General features: G+C 54.1%; 1 protein-coding gene across 1 annotated transcript in view; it reads right to left on the bottom strand.

Annotated features, from left to right (window-relative positions):
- Positions 1–1,196: 1,196 nt before the first annotated feature.
- Positions 1,197–22,302, bottom strand: part of RAB11FIP4 (RAB11 family interacting protein 4 (class II)) — a 109,586-nt gene continuing 88,480 nt past the window's right edge. Inside the window, exons 5-15 of the mRNA XM_011937694.1 lie at positions 18,053–18,247; positions 17,360–17,494; positions 17,016–17,051; positions 15,818–15,917; positions 15,442–15,545; positions 14,206–14,346; positions 11,510–11,591; positions 10,874–11,011; positions 10,639–10,797; positions 8,918–9,061; positions 1,197–7,762 (exon numbers count right to left, since the gene is read on the bottom strand). Of these exons, the coding sequence (XP_011793084.1) occupies positions 7,646–7,762; positions 8,918–9,061; positions 10,639–10,797; positions 10,874–11,011; positions 11,510–11,591; positions 14,206–14,346; positions 15,442–15,545; positions 15,818–15,917; positions 17,016–17,051; positions 17,360–17,494; positions 18,053–18,247 (1,351 nt within the window). The 3' untranslated portion in view covers positions 1,197–7,645. The remainder of the gene's footprint in view (positions 7,763–8,917; positions 9,062–10,638; positions 10,798–10,873; positions 11,012–11,509; positions 11,592–14,205; positions 14,347–15,441; positions 15,546–15,817; positions 15,918–17,015; positions 17,052–17,359; positions 17,495–18,052; positions 18,248–22,302) is intronic.

Below are 22,302 nucleotides of genomic sequence, written 5' to 3'. Positions count from 1 at the left end.
TAAGCCCCGATACCTATGCAAGCTCATTTTGGAAACAGGGTCTTTGCAATGTAAAGACCCTATTTGTAATCAAGTAAAGATGAGGCTCATTGGATTACTTATCTGAAACTCAAGTTTTACTACGCATCCTGTATTCTTACTTGCCAAATCTGGCAGCCCCAGTTGGGAAGGAAAGAAGGAATATGAGGAGGAAGGAGGGAACTGGCCAGGCGTGGTGGCTCACGCCCGTCATCCCAGCACTTTGGAAGGCCGAGGCGAGCAGATCACTTGAGCTCAAGAGTTCGAGACCAGCCTGGCCAACATAGTGAAACCCCGTCTCTACTATACAAAAAATAGCCAGGCGTGGTGTTGCGTGCCTGTAATCCCAGCTACTTACGAGGCTGAGACAGGAGAATTGCTTGAACCTAGGAGGCGGAGGTTGCAGTGAGCCGAGATTGTGCGACTGCACTCCAGCCTGGGCAACAGAGCAAGACTCCATCTTAACAAAACAAAACAGGGAGGAGGCAATAAAGATCCAGGATGACACAGCACTCCCAGGATTTGGAGGTGACGTCTCCTGAGCCAGGAGGCTGTGTAAGTCCAGTGAGTGGGGAGCTGTCTGCCCTCCCTGGAGGACTCATGGCACCAGGGCCTGCACTGGGAGGTGGAGGGCCTGGGCCACCTGTGAAGCCACTTCCATGCCTGGAATCCCATAATAGAGGAAGGGGCAGAGGGCAGAAATCCAGGGGTCTGGGTGACTAAACTGGGGACCACCTTGGTACTTGATGGTGTGGCAGAGACCAGCACTGGCAGGTCTGAAGCCAGTCCTGAGTGGAGGCATTGGGCAGTCACCCTGGGAAGCCACAGTGGCGGACATGGAGGAAGCATGGCACTGGGACCCCACTGAACCCCTAGGAAGACCTCAGTGGGAAAGAACATGGCCAGAGGACAGTTTCCAAACATCATAGCCCCGTGGCTGGAATGGTGGCGTTACAGAGGCTTCTGGGATCCACGTCTTCTCCCCTAGGGACTGGAGACTGACACCGCCCCCACTCCACGCTGCCCCTGGGGACAGCACCAGCCACCCTGGGAACCACAGACTTGGTGAGGGGTAGGGGATTGCTCTTTTTAAGGGAGACCGTCCATCCCTGTGAGCCCTGGAACCAGGCCTCTTCTGCCCACCCTCCCGCAACCAAAGAAACTCGGTTCAGTCAGGCGAGAAGAGCAAACTGTTTATTTACACCTTGGTCTGTACAGTACAGCTCCCTGGGAGGAGCCTGCCACCAACAGCCTGTTCCTTTTGAGGCAGAAGCAGGTTGGAGGCATAGAGCTCGGACCCTGGATAGCCTCAGGGCCTCACCCCCACTATCCCCTCCCTGGGGCCCACAGGGCAGGTCCCACCCCAGCCCTAAAACTAAGCCTGTTTCCAGACAGAGCCTCCTGGGACAAAAAACTCAAGTTGAATCCCAGAGTCAGAAGCCACCGAACAAACCTTTGGGCATGAGGCCACGTGTGTAGTTCATTCCACGTAGGCCTCAGAAGACCCAGCCAAGAAAGTGGGAGGAGATGGAAGGGGGCCCACAGCTGTGAGTCCTCGGCAATGCACCGTCCGCTCTGTGACATCAGTCGGTATTTAATGGCACTCTGGTCTGAGCACCTCAGGAGACAAGGAAGGGCTGGGCAGGTATTCACAGCAGGCAAGGGCAGCAGCTAACGCCTCTTCCTTCGGCCTGCCTGAGTGGGGCCCGCAGCTGTTCTAGACACAGATGTGGTGGCCTCAAGGCAGGCCTGGAACCACGGACAGGTCTTCCTCTGGGGGCAAAGATGGTACACGGAGTGGCTGCAGTCCCATGACATCTCTGCTGGGGCCAGTCAGTGCCCCAGGTTAAAGAGTGATGCTCTGCCGGACATCGCTAACAATGCAGGAAAAGCTCTGCGGGAGAAGCTGCTTTACACAAAGTTGCCCTTTTCTGGAATGCAAGGCTCCTAAACTAGCTGCAGGCTGGAGAAGGGACTAAGTGGGTCCTAGCCCCCCATGTTTAAGACAATAATGAAAGATTCTGTACAAAGTTACCAAGTCTACAGGCTGAGAGAGCCAAGGGTAAGTGGGGCCTGATCCCTGTGGATGAATGTGCCCGGGAGAGTTGGCCTCACCTGGGGGAGGCACGTGGAAAAAGTACCCATTTACAAGGCTCGGGAAATGTCAGGGAGACGAGACTATGTAAAAAAGGAGGCAGTGGGTAATGTGGAAAATCCTGTACAGTGGTGATGGGGAAGAAAAGGCACAAGGACAAAGACCGCAAACCATGCAGATGAAAACAGCCTGTGCAGCACAGCAAAGCGGATGGGCCCCAGCAGGAGGCAGGGTTACCCTGGGGACAACAGCACTTGGATCCTGCAGGAGACATGGCCTGGATGCCATCCCCAGCTGGTGGCTCCGGGGCAGACATCTCTACCTTACAGATGGGGAGAGGAGCAACCTCCGAGGTCAGGGCAGGAAGGCCATATGGGAAACCTTGCCTGCTGAGCACAGTGGCATTATACTTCCCCAGGGTCTACACTTTTAGAAACAAATCTTTCTAGAAAGCAGCCTATTTTCTCTGGTGGGCAGCAGAGAATATGGCAGAAGGGCCTCGGAGTTGTCCTGCCATGCAGGTAGGGCAGGCTCCTGGTTCCAGCCTCTCCTGCTTCCTGCTGGCTGCTCCATTCATGTGTGCACTCAGGGCAGGAAGTGAGGACCTGGCAGGTGCTTAGGATCTGCGCTCAAAGTCATCCATTGAAGGAACGGCCCTTCTAACTTGAGGTCCCTTGGCGCAGCAGGCCTCAGTCTTACCAGCCAGCAGCGTCACCCCAGAGGGGATTCCCTGGGTCCCAACGGGAGGGCCAGAGTCTGGGAGAAAGGACTGTGGAGGATACCAGCACTGAGTCCTAGGTGGCCCCTTTCCTCAATCTAGAATCCACAGTGGCCCTTGAAAAAGAGTCACTGTGGATCTGCCGGGCAACCAAAGTCATTTTCTTGGCATGGTGACCACGCAAAACTTTCCTGGTACGATCACATCTAAAGTTAGTGTTTGTTTTTTGAAAAAATAAAGACAAGAGTTTCACCATGTTGCCCAGGCTCGTCTGGAACTCCTGAGCTCAGGCAATCCACTCGCCTTGGCCCCCCAAAGTGCTGGGATTACAGGTGCGAGCCACCGTGCCTGGCCTAGAGTTCGTTTTTAAGTTTAAATTTGCTAATGCCGTAAACCCCACCACACACACAGGACATAGAAAGAGGGCTTCACTTCTCCCAGTTTCACCTGGCCCTGCTGGTCCCTGGAGGCTTCTGCTGGCTAAGTCCCTCATTGGAACCAAGAACCCGCACTTGCATCCCCCACCCCCACTCGCCTGAACACCAGCACCAGCGGACTAGCACCTGGAGTGTCCAGTGTGTGAGTGGGATGCTGGTTTGGCTAACCGGGAAAGAGCTGGAACTCCCTTATCAGCCCAGTCAGGAAACAGACCAGAGGCAAAACCCACAAAAAAATTATCTCCTCCTGCTCAGCTATGCAAATAGGTGGCAGCTATTTCTGAGGCTGCTTTCAGGGGGACAGCCTCACCTGTCAGTTCCCTGCCGACTCTGTTCTACCTGCTCTTTGGAATGAGCCTGTAGCCAGTATATCCCAACACATGCCGCCCACTGACTCCAGGGGCACCAGGCCAAGGTCCCGCCCGCCCACTCTGGTCTGCTAACCTCCAGGTTGGTGAGGACAGTTGGATCCACCAGCTCCTGAAGGCATCTGGTCTCCCATCCTGCAGGCCAGGACCATTCAACAACATAACAAGAAAAGGTACCCTCCCAGCAAGAGTGCTCGCTGTCATTCAGCCATGGGCTTGCCAAGCCCAACAGCCACTTTGACCAGTTTCCTCTACCTCTGGCCAATGACCTTCCAGGACAGGGGAGTGTCAACCTCGGGCTGCATATCGTCACCTGGGGAGGTCTTTACACATCTGGATGCCTGGACCACACCCCCACCAATTCAATCCGAACCTCTGGTGGTTCAGCCCAGACAGCAGAAGCTTACAAATCTCCCAAGGTGATTCCAATGCACAGCCAAAGCTGAGCCCACTGTTCCAGGCCCTCGTGCAGGTTCCTGAGCTTTGTGTTCTTTTATTTTTAACTTTTGGTAGAGACAAGGTATCACTGTGTTGCCCAGGCTGGTTTAGGACTCCTGAGCTCAAGCGATCCGCCTGCCACTGCCTCCCAAGTGCTAGGATTACAGGCGTGAGCCACCGTGCCTGGCCTGTTCATGTTTTAAATAGGTCAGAAATAAAGTCACGAAAAGGAATTTCTCTGTGACAGTTCACAAAGAAATCTACCAGTTTAAAATAAAATGACCTAGGATTAACTCTGGCCAATTCAAAGTTAAAAGAAAAAAAACATTTTTACTAGAACTTTCTTAAAGCCTCTCACCGCACAGGGACTTGCTGAACCAGGAGACACTTAATTTTCTAGTAGATAATGTATACAAAGCTCACTCCTGGTTCAGTTCATTTTGCCTGACTTCCAACTGAACACCAGGGCAGCTCAGGGCCATGTAAAATCTGAGTCTACTACAGAAACCCTCGCCCCACCCAAAAACACCTCTCGATTTCAGATAAGTTACTGCTAATCCCTACTCGGTAGGGTTGCCAGGTTTAGCAAAAACAATAAAAACAAACAAACAAAACAAAACCCAAGTAGGACACGCAATTAAATTGGAATTACCTGAGCAGCTCTTTACAAAATTCCATGCCTGGGTCACACCCACAACAATTAAACTGGAATGTCTAAGGACTCAGTCTCATCATCAGAATTTTTCACATCTCCGCATTTCAAACATGTCCTGGCCAGGCATGGTGGCTCGTGCCTGCAATCCCAGTGCTTTGGGAGGCTGAGGCGGGAGGGTCACCTGAGGCCAGCAGCTCGAGTGAGGCAACACAGTGAGACCCTGTCTCTACAAAAAAAGAAGAAAAATTAGCTGGGTGTGGTGGTGCATGCCTGTAGTCCCAGCTACTGAGGCAGTTAAGGCAGGAGGATCACTTGAGCCTGGGAGTTCAAGGTTATGGTGAGCTATGACCATACCACTACACTCCAGCCTGGGCAACAGAGCAAGATTCTATCTCTAAAAATAACATCTGTCCCAAGTACAGATGTTCATTCTAAAATTATTTGTCTATCTGAAATTCAAACTTAACTGGGCATCCTGTCTACTACCTTGCAGCCCCACTACTGAGGTGTAAGGGCAGAAACAAAGATCAAGCTCCATCCCTACCACCAAGGGCTCTGGGACCTGCCAGGGGCTGTGGAGCTGGGACCCTTGGGGCATCTGCCCCCTCAAGCTAGCTTTTGAGCCCAGAAGAATATTTTTACAAACATATGGGATCTTTAAAAGCCAAGCAGATAGGCCAGGTTTTACAAGAAATGTATTCTGGCTGAAGAAAGTAAGGTTGGACTTGAGGTGTGTGTGAGCTGGAATTCAGCCCCCCATTTAAAAGCCAGCCCTGTTCCAGAGGCCCCTCTGGCACTGCACCAGGTCCCGGGGGCCTTTTGGACTCCAGCCGCCTCCTGGAGCCTGTTCCCACGGCGCCCCCTAGAGGGAGGAGCCTGAAGCACACCCCAGGCTGCCAGCTGCTTCCTTCCACCCGCCTTTCCCATGGCCAGATTCCTTCCCACGTTGTGACTCAGGCTGTGGAACCCATGCCTCTGCAGCCTTCTCTGAAATTCCAGTGCAGCCAAAGAGTAGATAACATTTTACATATAAAATACTCACCCCTGGGGCAAGGCCCCCACGCACCAGTACTCCTTCGACCTAACACCCAGGCCAAAGCTATGTCAGGATCTGTCTTGTTCCTTTCAGCCATGGCCATTGCTTCCTATTGGCAAATTCTCAAGAGACCCTCTCCTCATGCCTTCTTCCACTGCCTCTTTGCAGACTCTTGGGGGAGCCCAAGGAGACCCGCGTCCTAAGGGGCTGAGAAACTCCAGAAGACCGACTGCCTAGCCTAGTCTTCCCGGTGTGGGTGGCTCCAAAGTCTTGGATCAGACCAATGCAACCCCATTATTTGCAGCATGAAACTAATCCCCAACATAGGATTCGAAAGAAGCCACGAGATCCAACAAATGCAAAGGCTGATTGGAATGGAACTGAAGCTTGGTCCTGGCCACAGCCCTGTCTTTGTCATGAAGGGGTCACACCCAAGTCCCCAGATCCCTTCTCCTCACTGTCAGTGCCCTCTCTTTCTGCGTCTCCCCCCTCCACTGTCCTTCCCAACATGCCCAAACCTTCCTTCTCATACTATAAGATGTGCTGAAGAAAACAAGAAACTGCAGGGGGGAAAATAAGACCACACACGTTTATATATATTTGGATTAAGAAAATGAATCACAAGCCATATAAAATTGAGATAAATTGGAAAACTCTAAGGTAAGTACCATGTCTATTCCCAGCTGCCTAGAACAAAAGATCCATTAAAAATCCATGGCGTGAATTTCCACCATGGATCGGAAGGATGGAAGACTAAGGTTTTCCTGCAACTTTCCCAACCACCTCCCACCAGTGCAGCAAGTGCTCCCATGACTGAGAACCAAATACACGTGTGTTTCTAAACGTTGGAACGAAGCGGTTTGCTGCCACATGAGTGGAGCCCGGAGCTCAGATTCTGAAATCCGAACCCAGGCCTGCCATCACCAGGCTGCGTGGAGAATGAAGACAGGAAGCCAGGCAGATGGTCTCTCCATGCATCCATCTTAACATGCAGCCATGGGAAGGAAACTGGGATGGGAGTTGTGTTCCTCCCCAAAACTCATTTCTTTGGTTGCCTGATGTCAACTCCTGCCTTAGACATCCCATCCCAAACTCTCTTTCTCCTTCGTTTTTATCCCTTCATGTTACACCCAGTGAATGCTGCTTCATTGTCTTAAAACCAAAACAGAAACGGGGAGGTAGGTAGCACGGATGGGGAGTGTTTGAACTCTACAGGATGAGGGTGCTCTGCACTAGCTCCTCTGAAACATGAGTCCTCTGTTCACTCTGCACACACATCACAGAGGGCTGCTGGCCGGCGGCCAAGGCGCTTGGTGAGGGCCCCATCTCGTGGACCCTCCAGATGCCCCTTCATCCTCTCTGAGCTTGAACACCGGGGCTTGAAAGGTGGCCAAAGAGCTGGCGAGGACACAAATATGGGGCATTCGAACTCCTAGGAAAGATCACAATTTTGCTCCCACACCCAGGGGACTAGGAGTGGGGTGAAAGAGCCCATCGTACTAGAGCGAATGTGGATCCTTATCCCCAGAGGTAGAATCATTTTACCCAGTACCAGAAACACCAGCTTCCAGTTCGTGTTTTTACAGTAACTCCTGATAGCAGACCTTGCCCCCTCCCACTTCCAGTACCCTCCGCCCCTTGCAAAGGGGCCACAAAGTGCATGCACGGCTAACCGTGTGGATGCTGCCCACAGCCACGGCCACTCACCCCTCACTCGTGTGCACAGCCTCCCCACATATATACACAGGTACACGTAACGCATGGTGGCCAGAGAGACATTTACAGTGTGAGTGTGAGGCCCGGCTTGGGCCTGCATCCTTGGGCAGGGTCTGCCCCTTGGTTCCAGGGTCCTAAGGCTGCTCTGCAGCCAGCCCCGTGCCTTAGTGTTTTATCTCGAGGATGGAAGGGTTGTGGTCCAGGATGGCGAGGATAATCTTGTCCATGTACTGCCTCAGCCGGAAGTTGATCTCCTCCTGCTCCTTGAGGGCTTCCATTAGCTGAAGGAAATGGGAAAGATAGGTCGGTCAGTGGCTGGGCCTGGGATGGGGTGCAGGCAGAGTCCAGATTCCCAGGCTTGTCGCAGGCCAGTGCCTGATGACAGAGGGCATCAGGAGACCCTGGGCAAGGCGGGCCCCAGGACAGCCTCAGCATTTGGATGCCAGGACGAGAGTCGAAGTGCCTCAGCCCCTAGTATTACCTATGCAGGTGCCCAGGCCCCACCCCCAGAGATTCCAGTGTGATCAGTTTGTAGAGGGGGCCCAGGTATGGGTAATCTTTCGTAAAAGTAGAGAACACGGGCCAAAGTCATTTAAAATCAAGACTGACAAAGTCCCAGGGCCCCTAAGACTCCAAAGGGGAGCTGTCTCCTGCGTGGAACACCTCTCCCCACCCCCAGCCCCACACTGCTCTCCTCCAGGACAGTGTTCTTTCGGACATTGCTGACATGCTGCGTCTGCCCTGGGGCTGGGGCCCAGCTCACCTGGGAGCTCCTTGAGGACAGAGGTCAGTTCATCGCCCCGTGTCCCAGGCAGAGGGTAAGGCTCAGTGACAGAGTGTCTTACAATTCCTGTTCAAATGCAGCCAGGGCATTCTGGAGGCCCGGCCTTTCATAAGCATACTCTGGTGTGGCAGGAAGGTAGGCTTTGGCTCTGGAGAGAGCTGGATCCCTCTGCCTCCCTAGCCGGGTGGTCCTGGGTTCCACCTTCCCAGCTTGGAACGTGGAGCTGTTCCTAAAGCCTCAGAGTCATCAGGAGGGTACGTGAAAACACGTCACAGAAGAAGCAGGTGCTGGAGAAATGCTCATGTCCTCTCCCTCTGGGTTGGGAAGAGCGGGAGTGATAGCCTAACCCAGAGTCACGGCTTGATCCACTCAGCTGGCTATGTTGGCACTTTTCTGGCAGACCTAAGACTCACACGGCACTCGGAACCAAACCTGCACTCCTTCCAGCACAGGCAGAACTCAGAGCTGACTTGACCTCTCCAGCAGCCCCCTCCCCTGCTCACGGCTTTGCCCTCTGTCATGTGGGATAGTTGTAGATGGGACTCTCTGCCAAGCCCTGGCCTGGTTTTCTCACTCTGGGCAGGTGGGGGCTGGGAGAAGGAATTACAGAGGAGCGGCCAGGCCCCAAAGCAAGAGCCAGTGATGTGGTTACCTCATCACGCGAGGCAGTGTCTATCTCCGCAGCCAGAGACTGGGCTTTAGTCTGGGCGGCAAAGAGGTTTTTTGCTTCGTAGAGGCTGAGGCTCAAGATCTGCCCATTCAAGTCATCGTTCTGATCCCGCAGCTTATAATTCTCCTACAGAGAGAAGGACGAAGGCGACGTCAACCCCAAGAGGCATCCACAGCCCACTGGAACCCACCTCTCCACATCTACCGGCCCCGACCCATCGCCAGCGCCATTCCCACAGGTATGCATCACGGCCAGTTCAAGGGGCCATAGATGTTGCAGCCTTTGCCAGGTGCTGGGGGGTAAGAGGGCTGGGTCCTGGTCCAGGGGCCCGGCGTCCTGGGAGTGCACAGGGTTTGTGGAGGAGTTACAGCCCTGCTCAGAGCAGCCAAGGCTCCTGGCCACCCCTTCCTCCCTGGGTCCTGCGTAGGGACACCACCCACCCAGCAGCCCGGCCTCCAACACTGGCCCTTGCCGAAGGAAGTGATGCTCTGGGCTCTCTGGGCAGGCTGGCCATCTCATTTCCTTGGCTCCCCGGCAGCCATGCTCTGAATCCTGCTTGGCTGGAGTTGTCCCAGGCAGACCCACCCAGATCCCATGCACCAGTCTCACGTGCCAGCTTTTGCCTAAAGAGCCCTAATGCTCACACCTGGGACCCTGGGCGCCCCACCCCTAGACTAGGAGAAGGGCTGGGGTTTTAGGACTTCTGTGAGAGCACAGCCACCAGCCCCTTTGTCCCCAGTGGAACAAACTCAGAAGGATAATTTATGCTGCAGGCTCTTCCACTTGCTGGGTCAGGCAGAGCTGACACTTCAACCAGCACCACCTGGCCACTGCCTCCTCCTGATCCACTCCCCCACCCAACGGTCTTTAGCTAAGGCAGCGCTCCTTGAAATGCAATCTTCTGGCTAGGCACAGTGGCTCATTCCTGTAATCCCAACACTTTCAGAGGCTAAGGGCGGGAGGATCCCTTGAGCCCAGGAGTTCAAGCCTGGGCAATACAGGCAGACCCCATCTCTACAAATACATAAATAAATAAATTAGCCAGGTGTGGTAGCGCTCTCCTGTAGTCCTAACTGCTCGAGAGGCTGAGGCAGAACTGCTTGAGCCCAGGAATTTGAGGCTGCAGTGAGCTGTGATCACACTACTGCCCTCCAGCCTGGGCAACACAGTGAGACCCTGCCTCAAAAAACCAAAACAACACTAGCTGGGCATGGTGGTGGGTGCCTGTAGTCCTAGCGATGTGGGAGACTGAGACAGGAAGATCACCTGAGCCCAGGAATTCAAGGCTGCAGTGAGCGATGACTGTGCCAAAGCACTCCAGCCTGGGTATCAGAGCAAGACCCTCTCTTTAAAAAAAAAAAAAAAAGGAACCTTGGCCAAAAAAAGGAACCTCCCAGGGTCTACTTCTGGGAGAATCCAATGCCAGCGGGCACTATATTGTAGCTGGGCATAGTCTCATCCTCCACCCTGAGCACCAAGGCAGACAGCAGTGTCTATTTCTTTATATGGATATAAGGGGGAGATCTGCAGATCGATTTTCCTGACTGTGAAATGGGACAGCCAGCCCTGACAAACAGGTTGCTGAGAAGCAGACAGGCAGTGCCGCTACAGCTATGGGCTCCCCGTCACAGATCCTGCATAGGAAACCCAGGCGGTGGACCCAGCCACCCCGCCCCACTGGACACAGAGACTGCTAGAACCACCTGCTTGAGCCGCTTGACCTCGTGCTCGAGCTCCACCTCGCGGGCCCTGGCATTGAACTCGCCTAGGCCAGAGGAGGCACTGCGGCCCCTTCCTGGCCGCTCGCAGTCCAGCTTGTACATCTGCAGGTGCTCCAGCTCCTTCCGCAAGTCCTCGATGAGCTGCGAGGGAGAGAGGCAGGTTGGCAGGAGCAGGGACGCTGGAAGGAGCCCTGGTGCCTGCTGGCCTGGGACCCACCTCCTGCGTCGCCTCCCGCTCCTTCTGGAACTCGAGGCGGTTCTGCCGCAGCTTGTCCATCATGCGCTTGTACAGGTCCATCTCATCTTTGAGTCGCAGGCTGGTGTCCTCCAGACGGTCGGACATGCGCTGCCGCTCCTGGAGCAGGGAGACCCGGTCAGGGAAGGAGAGTTTCCAGAGAGGGGCTCACTATGTCCAGGGGTATCCCTGGGGTCTGGTCAGACATCTTCACGAGGCAGATGCACAGTGAAACCAGCTCCCTCAGACGCAGCCCTGAGTCTTGGCTTACAGAAACGGCCAGAGCCCCAATGATTCTAGAAACACAACTAAAAACCTCAGCCCTCTGAAGTCCTTCAACAATGCTAGATGCAACCTGAATTGAAGGTATTAGCCCAAATAGAAGCTAACCTCTTTCTAAAACTGTAATTCTTCTCCATTGTATAAAGTAATAAATACACTCGCTGCAGAAAACTTGGAAAATCAGAAATACAGAAACACAAGTTGTTATTCACTTTTTTTGCATTTCTTAGGGGGTAGGGCATTTGTTTAGAAGTTCAGAAGCAATAAACTAAAGGCCCCCGATGGCCAGCCCTGCTCCTCTGGGAGTTTGGCCCCAAGCCTGGATCTGCTACTCACCTCGTCCAGTTTCTCTGTTTGAGACTTGAGCCGAGTCACTGTTGTTCTAAGCTCTGTATTTTCTTCCTCCAACTGCTGCACCCTGGCGAAAGGAGAAAGACAAATCTCAGAAACCTGGAATGGAGACTATCTGATAAGGGCCTGCCAGTCTGCAGTGATTCTCTGCTTCCTCCAAGAGGGAAGATACCAGAAACCAACTGAGAGAAAGAATACGATCATTATGTCAAAGACAATTGAGCCGTGAGCTTTCTATCAGCCAAAGCAAAATAGTAAGGATACTAAATTATTATCCTTCTTATTTTCCTTTCTTTTTTTTTTTTTTTTGAGACAGAGTCCTGCTGTGTCACCCAGGCTGGAGTGAGGTGGCACAATCTCAGCTCACAGCAACCTCTGCCTTCCTGGCTCAAGCGATTCTCGTGTCTTAGCCTCCTGAACAGCTGGGATTACAAGCGTGCACCACCATGCCTAGCTAAATTTTTGTATTTTTAGTAGAGATGGGTTTTGCCATGTTGGCCAGGCTGGTCTCAAACTCCTGGCCTCACGTGATCTGCCCACCTTGGCCTCCCAAAGTGTTGGGATTACAAGAGTGAGCCACCACACGTGGCCTTTATTTTTCCAACAAGTGGAAACATTCATTAGAGAGTAGGAAACCAGATTCTGTTTGTATGCATCCTTCAGATCCTCAGACAACATGGGGATGTTTTTCTGCTAGATGGAGAAACAGTCCTCTTGTGGCTTCTGCGACTGGGCCCTCCTGTTAGACTCTGTAACCGGAAGGCAGTGATCATATTGGCTTTTCATTCCCCGCCAACAGCATCTCATCCAGGGCTCTTCTCTGAGCGCTCACTGCACCTGCCTCTGATGACCACAGGTATGGGCTCTGACAGTAATAATCCTCTGTGTTAACATTCACACAGGAATTCCACAAGAAGACAGAGCCTGGGTGTTCAGGTCGGTTTTTTGTTTGTTTGTTTGTTTTGAGATGGAGTCTTAGTGGTGTGATCTCTCTTAGAGGTGTGATCTCAGCTCACGGCAACCTCTGCCTCCCAGGTTCAAGCGATCCTCCTGCCTCAGTCTCCTGAGCAGCTGGGACTATAGGCACGCACCACCATGCCTGGCTAATTGTTGTATTTTTAGTAGAGATAGGGTTTCACCATGTTGGCCAGGATGGTCTCGATCTCCTGACCTCATGATCCACCTGCCTCGGCCTCCCAAAGTGTTGGGATTACAGGCGTGAGCCACTGTGCCCAGTCTCAGGTCGCTTTTAAATGGTCCAAGAACAGGTGCAGGTGAGTTGGGCCGTCGGTGGCACTAGAACCGAGCAGGGTCACTTCTGGCACCGATTCCTGCAGACCATCTTGTTCTCAACCTACCACCTCCCCATCACATCCTCTTTCCTGGAAGGATGGCTTCTGGGCCTCCATTGCCCTCTGGGCTCCAGAGAGGAATTCAGCCCCACCACCCGCAAGTGGCCCTGAGCTGGTGGAAGTGGTAGGGAACCAAGCATACGGCAGGACTCTGGGAACACCACTCGGATATTTTACATGAATGGCGCCCCTGGAGCTGTGCGAGGGGCACATGTTAGGAGATAGTTCCCAAGGGCTGGCTTTCTGTGCTTTGTCGTGTGGCCCAGGTTCACACTGTCTTTTACCACCTCCCGTGTCCCAGCCACCTCTCTTGGGCCAGCTGCCAGAGGCGGGCTGAGCAAGAGCAGTCACCCTTAACCAGGCACCAGCCTCCAGAAACAGATGCAAAACAGCAGCTTCTAGAACAGAGTCAAAATGTAAAATGAACCCCTGGTGGGTAACTTAGCAAAGCAGGTGTCAGACACCGGGGAGTTGGGAAGTCTCCTCACCAAACTGCACAGGGGCAGGGACACAGGGGCAGGGAGGTACCTGGCCTGAGAGCCCAACTCCCAGTCATTTGCTCAGCAGCCCACCAGCCACCACGTGGGGCTCGGCAACTCTGGGAAGCCTCAGCATGGAGACCGGGGCTTCAGGGGGCCTGAGGAGTGCTGGGGCAGTTGTCCTCTCTGTCAGAAGCCCAGGCGGCCTCCTCGGCCCCGGACAAGGGCCGCAAAGGGGCTTCATCACAGAGGCATCATCATAGCCCTCACCTATGGGAAGGGTCTGGACTTAGATCAGCTCACCCACCCACACAGCCGCTCTGTGGGGCACACAGGGAGGTGACCCAATACGTCCAAGGCCATGGAGCTAACGGGAGACCAACCCAGATCCCTGGCCCCGGGCGGCTCCTCGTCCTGCCTGCCTCACGTTCCAGTGGTGAAGCCACAGGTGCACGCAAGGAACAGGAGCCGGGTTTTCCATTTACCTTGGCCCTGGGGCTCTAGCTCAGTCCCCCAGGGGTCAGGGGAGAACCTGACAGCAGGGGGCGCTCTAGGCCTGGACATTAGACCCAGCCCAGGCCCTTTTCTCATTGACAGACATATGTGTAGTTCGCATTACCAAATGTGTGCCACGCTCCTGGGAACATTCTTTAGCGAACTTTCTGAAGAACATATGCCTCTGTGTTGCTCGTGGTATGAAAGTGGAACTGTTACTACTGGGAAGGTTCAAGAAGCTGCCCCTCAGCCTCAGCTTCCCATCTATAAAATGGGGATAGCTAGCGCCTATCCCACAGGGCTGCCCCAGGGCAGGGGATCCCTCTGAGGGAGGGGGCTCGGTGGAGGGGCCCACCTGGCATTGAGCAGCTCCACCTCGGTAGCCTTCTCCCTCTCCAGCTTGCTGTAGGCCTCGCGGTGGCGCCGTGCCTCCTCCTCCAGCGCCTGCTCGGCTGTGGTCTCCTGATCCTTCACCATCTCCTCCAGCTCATGCACCCTGAGGACAGCGCAAGGGGCAAGCTCTTGGGGACTGCACTATTTCACCCCAACCCTGGCTGTGGCATGGGGGGCCCTGGGCCCTAAGACCCTGAGTCACTGGCATGCCCACCGAGGGCGTGTGGGCCAGTAGCTAGCTTTCAGAGAGATGAACAGGGACACCACATATTTAGAGGGGGTGCCGGTCACACATGCCATGAAGGAGCAGGCCTGGCAGTCAGAAGGTGGGGAGCTCAGGGAAGCACAGGGAGGGACCGCCCCCACCAGTCCCTGCAGCCACACCTGGCTGGAAGCACTCAGGCCTCACCTCTTCTTTTTGTACTAATCCGTCCCGGCCACCCCTCTGATTAATAATTCAGCTTACTGGGCATCTTGACTCCCAAAATAGGCACATCCTGGCCTGTGACTCAGTGGCCTGAAGTCTGCCCCAGACCTGGGACAGGGCCAGGGGCACGTAGACGTGAGCACCCCAGTGACAGCCTGGTTGGTATTTTGGTCTGGGGTACGTCTCACTGGCAACAGCCCCTCCACCAGGCTGACCTTCTGGGGTATACAGAAGGGCCCAAGATGGGCCCTGGGGCAAATTAGAGGACCGGACCCCTGGCCAGGGTATGTCCCCTAAGGGTCATGCCATCGGTGCGGACAACTAAACCCTGCATCCACCACTGCAGACAGCATCAGGAATGGCAGGCTCAGGGGACCTCCAGCAGCAGCAGTGCTGGACCTTTCCCACCGCCCAGCTCACACTGGCCTGTCCCCTGCAGAGCTTGTCGCTAGGAAGGGACATCAGGCTCCTGTCACTGTATGAGAGACAGTGGATCCCCACTTCCATCTTGGACCAGCCCTGTGGCTGCAGACCTCGGGGTGGAATCCATCTGGCCTAGAGCCAAGGTCGAGCTCCAACCTGTCTCCCTGTCCCTAAGGTCCTGTCCTGGGCACCACATGTGGGCAGGGCCATGTGACAAGAGGCTGATGCGTCACAGACCCTCAGAGCTGCAAAGGCATGAGGCTGCCTCCTCCCGGAGGTCTCAGCAAGAAGGACCCCCCTTTGTTCCCCAGAGTCACAGCCAAGCCCCCAGTGCCCTGCCTGCCTGACCTGTGCACCAGTTGCGTGTTCTCTTGCTTCAGCTTGCTCTTCAGGTCCCCATTGGTCAGGCTGTCATTCTCCAGCTCTGTCACCTTCTTTTCCAGGAAGCTTACCTGCAGCAGGGGGCAGGGGTTGGGTGGAGAAGACCCCTGAGGCCACAGAACCGAGAACCTCGACGCTGTGAGGTTCATGAGCAGGACCTCCAAACCACCGTGTATCCGAGAACATGTGTGGGGTGGGGGGCGGGGAACACACCAGGACCACCTATCCCCAATTCCTGGGCAGGCACAGGGTCTCCCAAGTCCCCAGACAGTAGCCCGAGCGCACCCACCTCCCCTGGGAGCAGGCATGCATTCAGTCCCTTCTCCAGCCACCCGGGGCCCACCTTCTCTGTGATGTCATTGTCACAGGAGTCAATGCTGTCCCGGAACAGGTCTTCGGTGCTGCCGTTGCTGCTGCTGAAGTTGCTGCTGTGCATGAGCTGCCTGCAGGAGTGGGGAGAGGGCGTCTGGCTGCAGGGGCCTTCCAGAGACAGGGGCCTACTCAGGCTACTGGCTAGGGGAGCATCCAGTACCCCAGGGGATCTGCCCCTTAAAGGAGGCCGCCCTCACTCAGCCTGAGAGGGAGAGTGTTGCCAAACCCAGCAGATCATCCAGCCCAGAGGATGGCAAATGGGCTGTACAGACCCCCGGGGTTCCCTGGCAGACACAAAGAGGCACAGCTTCTCCTGCGGCCTCGGAGCCCTCTTCACGCCAGCAGGCTGACCTGCAGCTACCCAGTGACCTGAGCTGGCATGAGAGCACCCTCCTCTTCCAGTGGGGAAGCCCCCAAGGAGGTAGCCCAGCTCCATGGCCCTGGCAGAGGGTCTGGGCCTCCTGAGGCTTGAGCCTCTCCACCAAGCTGGCTCCTGCTACATCTCTGGGAACTCTGGGGGATGGCAAAGGCAGAGAATTCACCAGGCCTTGCAGAGCAGTGAGCTGGGGTGGGACTGGGCCTGGTGAGCTAACCCATGCCTGAGGCAAAATCCAGGTGCCACCTTCCAGCTCCCTGACAGGCAGCAGCCAGGGTCTCCGCCAAGAGGCCAACCCACCTAGCTCCTGGGCCCTTGCTGCCAGCTCCCAAAGCCCTGAGTGTGGACCTGGGGCCACACTGAGCTGCTGCAGGACTTAATCAGAGCAAAGTGACCGGCCCTGATGGCACACACTCATGTCCAGAGCCCTGCCTGCAGGAAACCCGGGGTCTCTTTATTGAGTATGGCTGCCAGCTCCAAGAGGGGGGAAGGGCACTGAACGCTGTGGGGTGCTCTGTCTCTCTCAGGGCATCCCTGGCGTGCCTGCCTGAAGTCAAGGTGACCTAGGATTTGAAGAAGGGACAAGGGGTGGGGAGAGGGCAGGGAGGAGCTGGCCCCTGTTTTTCAGAAGTAGATGCTGCCCCGGCTGCACTGCCCTGGGATGGCCTCATTCCCCTCTGCTCTCTCAGCCACATGCGGGCACCAGCTGAGTCTGGGCTGCTGGCAGGGAGCCCCCGCCAGTGGGCAGCATGGGGACAGCACTCAATTGGCCCTCCCCTGAGGTAGGCCTTACCGTCCAAAGGCTGTACTGGAGATCTTTCGGTTGGGGCTAGAGAGAGAGAGGAAACAGTCATTGAACAGAGTAAGGGCTTTCGTCCACTCCTTTACTCTGTCCCAACTGTAAGACACAAAAGTGCAGGACAAGGCCCTTCCCTCCCACTCAAAGGAATTCACTAGTCAGCTTGGTCCTGAGAAGAAACAGCCTGATTTCCTGTGGCAGAAGAAGCCCCTGGATCAACCCTCCTCTGAGAACTCTCACCTGCACAGATAGCACGGGTCACCATGCCTGCAGCTTCTCCCTCCAGGCCCTGCTCTGGCCCCCTGGCCTCCCACTCCTGGGCTGGGCCCGGGCCTCACCTGTTGGCCTTCAGGTTTTTCAGTCGGGCTTCCAAGTCATTGAGCAGGTTGATTTTCTTGCAGCATTGAGAGCAGTAAACATCTAGCAATTCGCTGTTGTACACGTGCCGCATTTTCCTAGGCGTCTGCCCCGCACTGGTTCACAAGGGAAAGGAATCGCCACCTTAATTGCTGTCCAGTCTGGTGCCCTATGCCACCCTGCTGAGCTGACTTTACTTGAGTCCCCAGTACCTTTGAACCTTGTTGGGGGAGGGGCAGGGAGTGGAAGTATATAGCAACAGACCATCCCTTCTCCAACACGCTCAGAGAGAAGCCAGTGATGCATACCCATTTAACAGCTAAGGCAAACTGCGAGCTCATTTCAGAGAAAGTGGTGACTCAGGTGGGTGAGAAGGGATCACAGAGGGTCACTTGGAAGGACTCTTCAACACTGAGGCTCTAGGACACAAGGTGACACAGAGCCCCATGGCCCCCAGCGTGCAGCCTCCTGGGTCAGTTAATTCAGGAGGAACTTCTGACCCCTAATCAGGGTGCAAAGGTAGCCACCCTAAGCCCCAGGAGCAGAACTCACGCAGCTCAGGACAAAGGCAAAGGGGCCAGCTCAGGACTCGACCCCCACCCCGCCCCCCAGGATGTGCTCAGATTGGTTCTGCAACGTTTGACCCCAAATGACATCCCCGAGCAAGGGGCCACCTGGAAGACACTGAAGACCCCAGGTCCGAGTAGACGTTGGTCCTGGTCTCATCATCGGGGCAAGGGCTGCTGGGGGCGCAGTCCACGTCGTCACCCTCCCCGTAGTCTTCAAACTGCTCCTCATTGCTGATAAGTGAGGTGGTGGAGTGTGTAGAAAGGTCTGAGGTCGTCATGGACGGAGTGTGGACCAGGGACCTGAGGGTCCGAAAGCACCCAAGTCAGAGGAGGACTCATGGGTCCCCAGCCATAGCCTGCGGTAGGGAAACCGAGTAGGCATTTCCCTTTAATCGGCACTATCAATTAAGTTTGTTTTTTTTTTTTTTTGAGACGGAGTCTTGCTCTGTCACCCAAGCTGGAGTGCAGTGGCACGATCTCGACTCACTGCAAGCTCCGCCTCCCGGGTTCACGCCATTCTCCTGCCTCAGCCTCCTGAGTAGCTGGGACTACAGGCGCCTGCCACGGCGCCCGGCTAATTTTTTGTATTTTTAGTAGAGACGGGGTTTCACTGTGTTAGCCAGGATGGTCTCGATCTCCTGACCTTGTGATCCACCTGCCTTGGCCTCCCAAGTGCTGGGATTACAGGCGTGAGCCACCGCCCCCGGCCTACCAATTAAGTTTGTACTTCTTGACCTGGTAAGTACATTTCAGGGACCCTATCTAAAGGGAAACATCTCACCACAGAAACCATCTCTGCAGTTCAAACCAGTTCTACCCATGTTACCCCAGAGGAGCAAAACACTGCTTTACAACCTAACTGTCTAGCTACAGCTAGCTCAAATTATAATTATTAAATTATAATGGGGGTAAATTATTAAATTGCAGAATATCAAACAGTTGTTGAAAGGTTAAAACACTTGGAGTAGTGGCCGGGCGCGGTGGCTCATGCCTGTAATCCCAGAACTTTGGGAGGCCGAAGCGGGTGGATCACAAGGTCAGGAGATCAAGACCATCCTGGCTAACATGGTGAAACCCCATCTCTATTAAAAATACAAAAAATTAGCCAGCCGGGTCTTTAGTCGCAGCTACTCGGGAGGTTGAGGCAGGAGAATGGCGTGAACCCGGGAGGCGGAGCTTGCAGTGAGCTGAGATCGCGCCACTGCACTCCAGCCTGGGTGACAGAGAGAGACTTCATCTCAAAAAAAAAAAAAAATTCAGTTCAGAGTAGCTGCTCTCCCTATGTAGCAGCTATTCTTTTATTCCTTTATTTCCTTAATCAACTTGCTTTCACTTTATGGAGAAAAAAAAAAAAAAACCCAAACATTGAGAGTAATATAGAAAATGAATATAATGGATCTAAAATTTTAGATACTGTAAGACTGAGTATGGTCGTCCCTTGGTATCCAAAAGAGATTTGTTCCAGGACCCCCTGTGGACACCAAAATCTGAGGATGCTCAAGTCCCAGATATGAAATGGCATAGTATTCACATACAACCTATGCATATCCTCCTGTGTACTCGAAATCATCTCTAGATTACTTATAATACCTAATGCAATGTAAATGCTATGGAAATAGTTGTTATACTGTGTTGTTTTTTGTAAGTTTGTCTTTTTTCTTTTTTTTTTTTGGAGACAGAGTCTCACTTTGTCGCCTGGCTGGAGCGCAGTGGTGCAACCTCCGCCTTCCAGGTTCTAGTCAATCACCTGCCTCAGCCTCCTGAGTAGCTGGGAGTAGCCTCCTCCTGCCACCACACACAGCTCATTTTGTATTTTTAGTAGAGATGGGGTTTTTGTCATGTTGGCCAGGCTGGTCTCAAATTCCTGGCCTCCGGTGATCTGCCCGCCTCAGCCTCCCAAAGTGCTGGGATTACAAGGCTGCTCCCAGAAAGCAGCACGGCCCCCCTCTCCATCCACAGCCCCAAAGGACCCCACCAAGAACATGGGGACTCTGAGAACCACTTGAGTTTGAGAAATCCTGCATTGAGATGTACTAGGTTGAACCTCATGAAATTACCTTTTTTTTTTTTGAAGATGGAAATGATTAAAAGTTGTCAATTTCATGTGGTTCAACCAACACGGGAACCCCTCTCTTCCCTCTCCAAGTCCCTGCAGCAGCCGTAACCATCACCTTCTGGTAAGGGGTTGCCACTTGCAATCCCCTCGGCTTCCTCAGGCACAATGGTGGCAGCTTCCCACCACCCCACAGCACTGTATCCCTCAAGAGACTTGGTGAGGGCTGAGATGGAAGGGACTCCTTCCTGCCAAAACCAAAGTTAAAGATGAAACTGCTTCACTGGGAAGTCACTTAAGTGTTAATGTTGTTTTTAAATAACATTTCTGATTATGGGAATACATGCTCAATATAGAAAATATAGCAGAATAGATGGGAGGTAATTAAAATGATCAATTGGCCCGGTGCAGTGGCTCGTGCCTGTAATCCCAGCACTTTGGGAGGCTGAGGCAGGTGGATCACAAGGTCAGGAGATTGACACCATCCTGGCCAACATGGTGAAACCCCATCTCTACTAAAAATATGAAAAATTAGCCAGGCATGGTGGTGGGCGCCTGTAGTCCCAGCTACTGGGGAGGCTGAGGCAGGATAATTGCTTGAACCTGGGAGGCAGAGCTTGCAGTGAGCTGAGATCATACCACTGCACTCCAGCCTGGGTGACAGAGTAAGAGTCTGTTTCAAAAAAAAAAAAATTCATCCCACCATACATAAATAACTGCTTAATTTTCCAGATTAATTTTTTTCTAGGCATTTCCTAACACATATGTCTATGTTTTGTTTTGTTTTGTTTTTTTTAAGAGATGGGGTCTTGCTAAGTTGCCCAGGCTGGAGTGCAGTGACTACTCACTGGTGTGATCCCACTACTGATCAGCACTCAAGTTTTGACCTGCTCTATTTCTGACCTGGGCCAGTTCATCCCTCCTTAGGCAACCTGGTGATGCCCCACTCCCAGGAGGTCACCATACTGATGCTGAACTTAGTGCAGACATCCGATCAGGATAGTGCACTAGAGCCCAGAACTCCTGGGCTTCAGCGATCCTCCCCCCTTAGCCTCCCAAATATCTGGGACTACAGGCACATTTTGCTTGCTTGGCATATGTTTGTGTTTTTAACAAAGCTGATCTCATGGACATCTTTGTAACCTGCTTTTTTGTTGTTTTTGTTTTTGAGACAGGGTCTTGCTCATCTGTCCAGGGACCCGTGGCTGTAGGCTCAGCCTCTGTTGCCTGTCAGGTCAGGCAGAATTTAAGGCTCCTACCGTGGCCGACTCTCCAGTGTAAACTGTCACGCATGGCCCCCTAGAGCTGCCACTGAGGTGGAGGTGACTGGCCCCATTCTGTAGGTGAGGAGCCAGGCGTTCACAAAGGTGGTCACTTGTCCAAGGTCACATGGCTTGTAAGTGGCTGGGCCAGCAGGGCCCGAAACCCAGACTCCTTGGCCCCAGAGCTGAGCCCTCACCCAGGCCCACTCCCAGGGACCTCCTAGGTCTTGTGAAGGAACACATTGAGTTCGCTGTCTCCCTTCACCTCGGGGCCCCCTGGCAGGTGGAAGAAAGCCTGGGATGGTGTGGCCATGTACCAGCCAAGTCTGTGGGCCTATGGTGGCCGGCCCTGTGCCCCAGGGGACAGGGAGCTATGAGCTCAGGGCTGGCTCTGGGTCCTGAGGGACGGAGCCCTGGCAAGTCAGACTGTGCCACAGACGATGCCCGGTGCTGCCTCCTGAGGACACCGCACTGTCCCTTCCCCACAGGTCCCCAAAAGAGTAGACACAGCCTTTCCGTGCAAACCCTAGGAACACTAGGCCAAGCTCCAGGCCTGGACGTGTCACCAATGCTAGGGTCCCTGGGTTGTGACTAGATGGCCGTATGTGGACACCTTTTTCACACAGCATGGGGGAATGGCAGGAAACGGGGGCTCTGAGAGGCAGTCTTGGAAGCTGCCCCGGGCACAGACCTGACTTGCTGACTCCAGCCACCTAGAAACATGAGCACTGGGGAGGCCCTGTCCCTGCCCTGCTGCTCCTGCCAGCCCTGCAGAGCCAGCCTTCAGTGGGCGCCACTGTGGTGAGGATGCAGACCGTGCAGCCGGGGTGAGTGGGCGGCTCTCTGGACATCCTGACAAGCTCACTGTAACCTTAAACTCCTGGGCTCAAGTGATCCTCCTGCCTCAGTCTCCCAAAGTCCTGGGGTGATAGGTGTGAGCCACCATGCCTGGCCACAACCTTTTTTTTTTTTTTTTTTTTGAGACGGAGTAGTTTCACTCTGTCGCCCAGGCTGGAGTGCAGTGGCCGGATCTCTGCTCA

Source organism: Colobus angolensis, unplaced genomic scaffold, assembly GCF_000951035.1.
Source record: "Colobus angolensis palliatus isolate OR3802 unplaced genomic scaffold, Cang.pa_1.0 Scaffold167, whole genome shotgun sequence".
In the NCBI taxonomy this organism is placed as follows: Eukaryota; Metazoa; Chordata; class Mammalia; order Primates; family Cercopithecidae; genus Colobus; species Colobus angolensis.
Note: the sequence above shows the minus strand (reverse complement) of the source record. Positions and strands in the feature narration are given on the sequence as shown.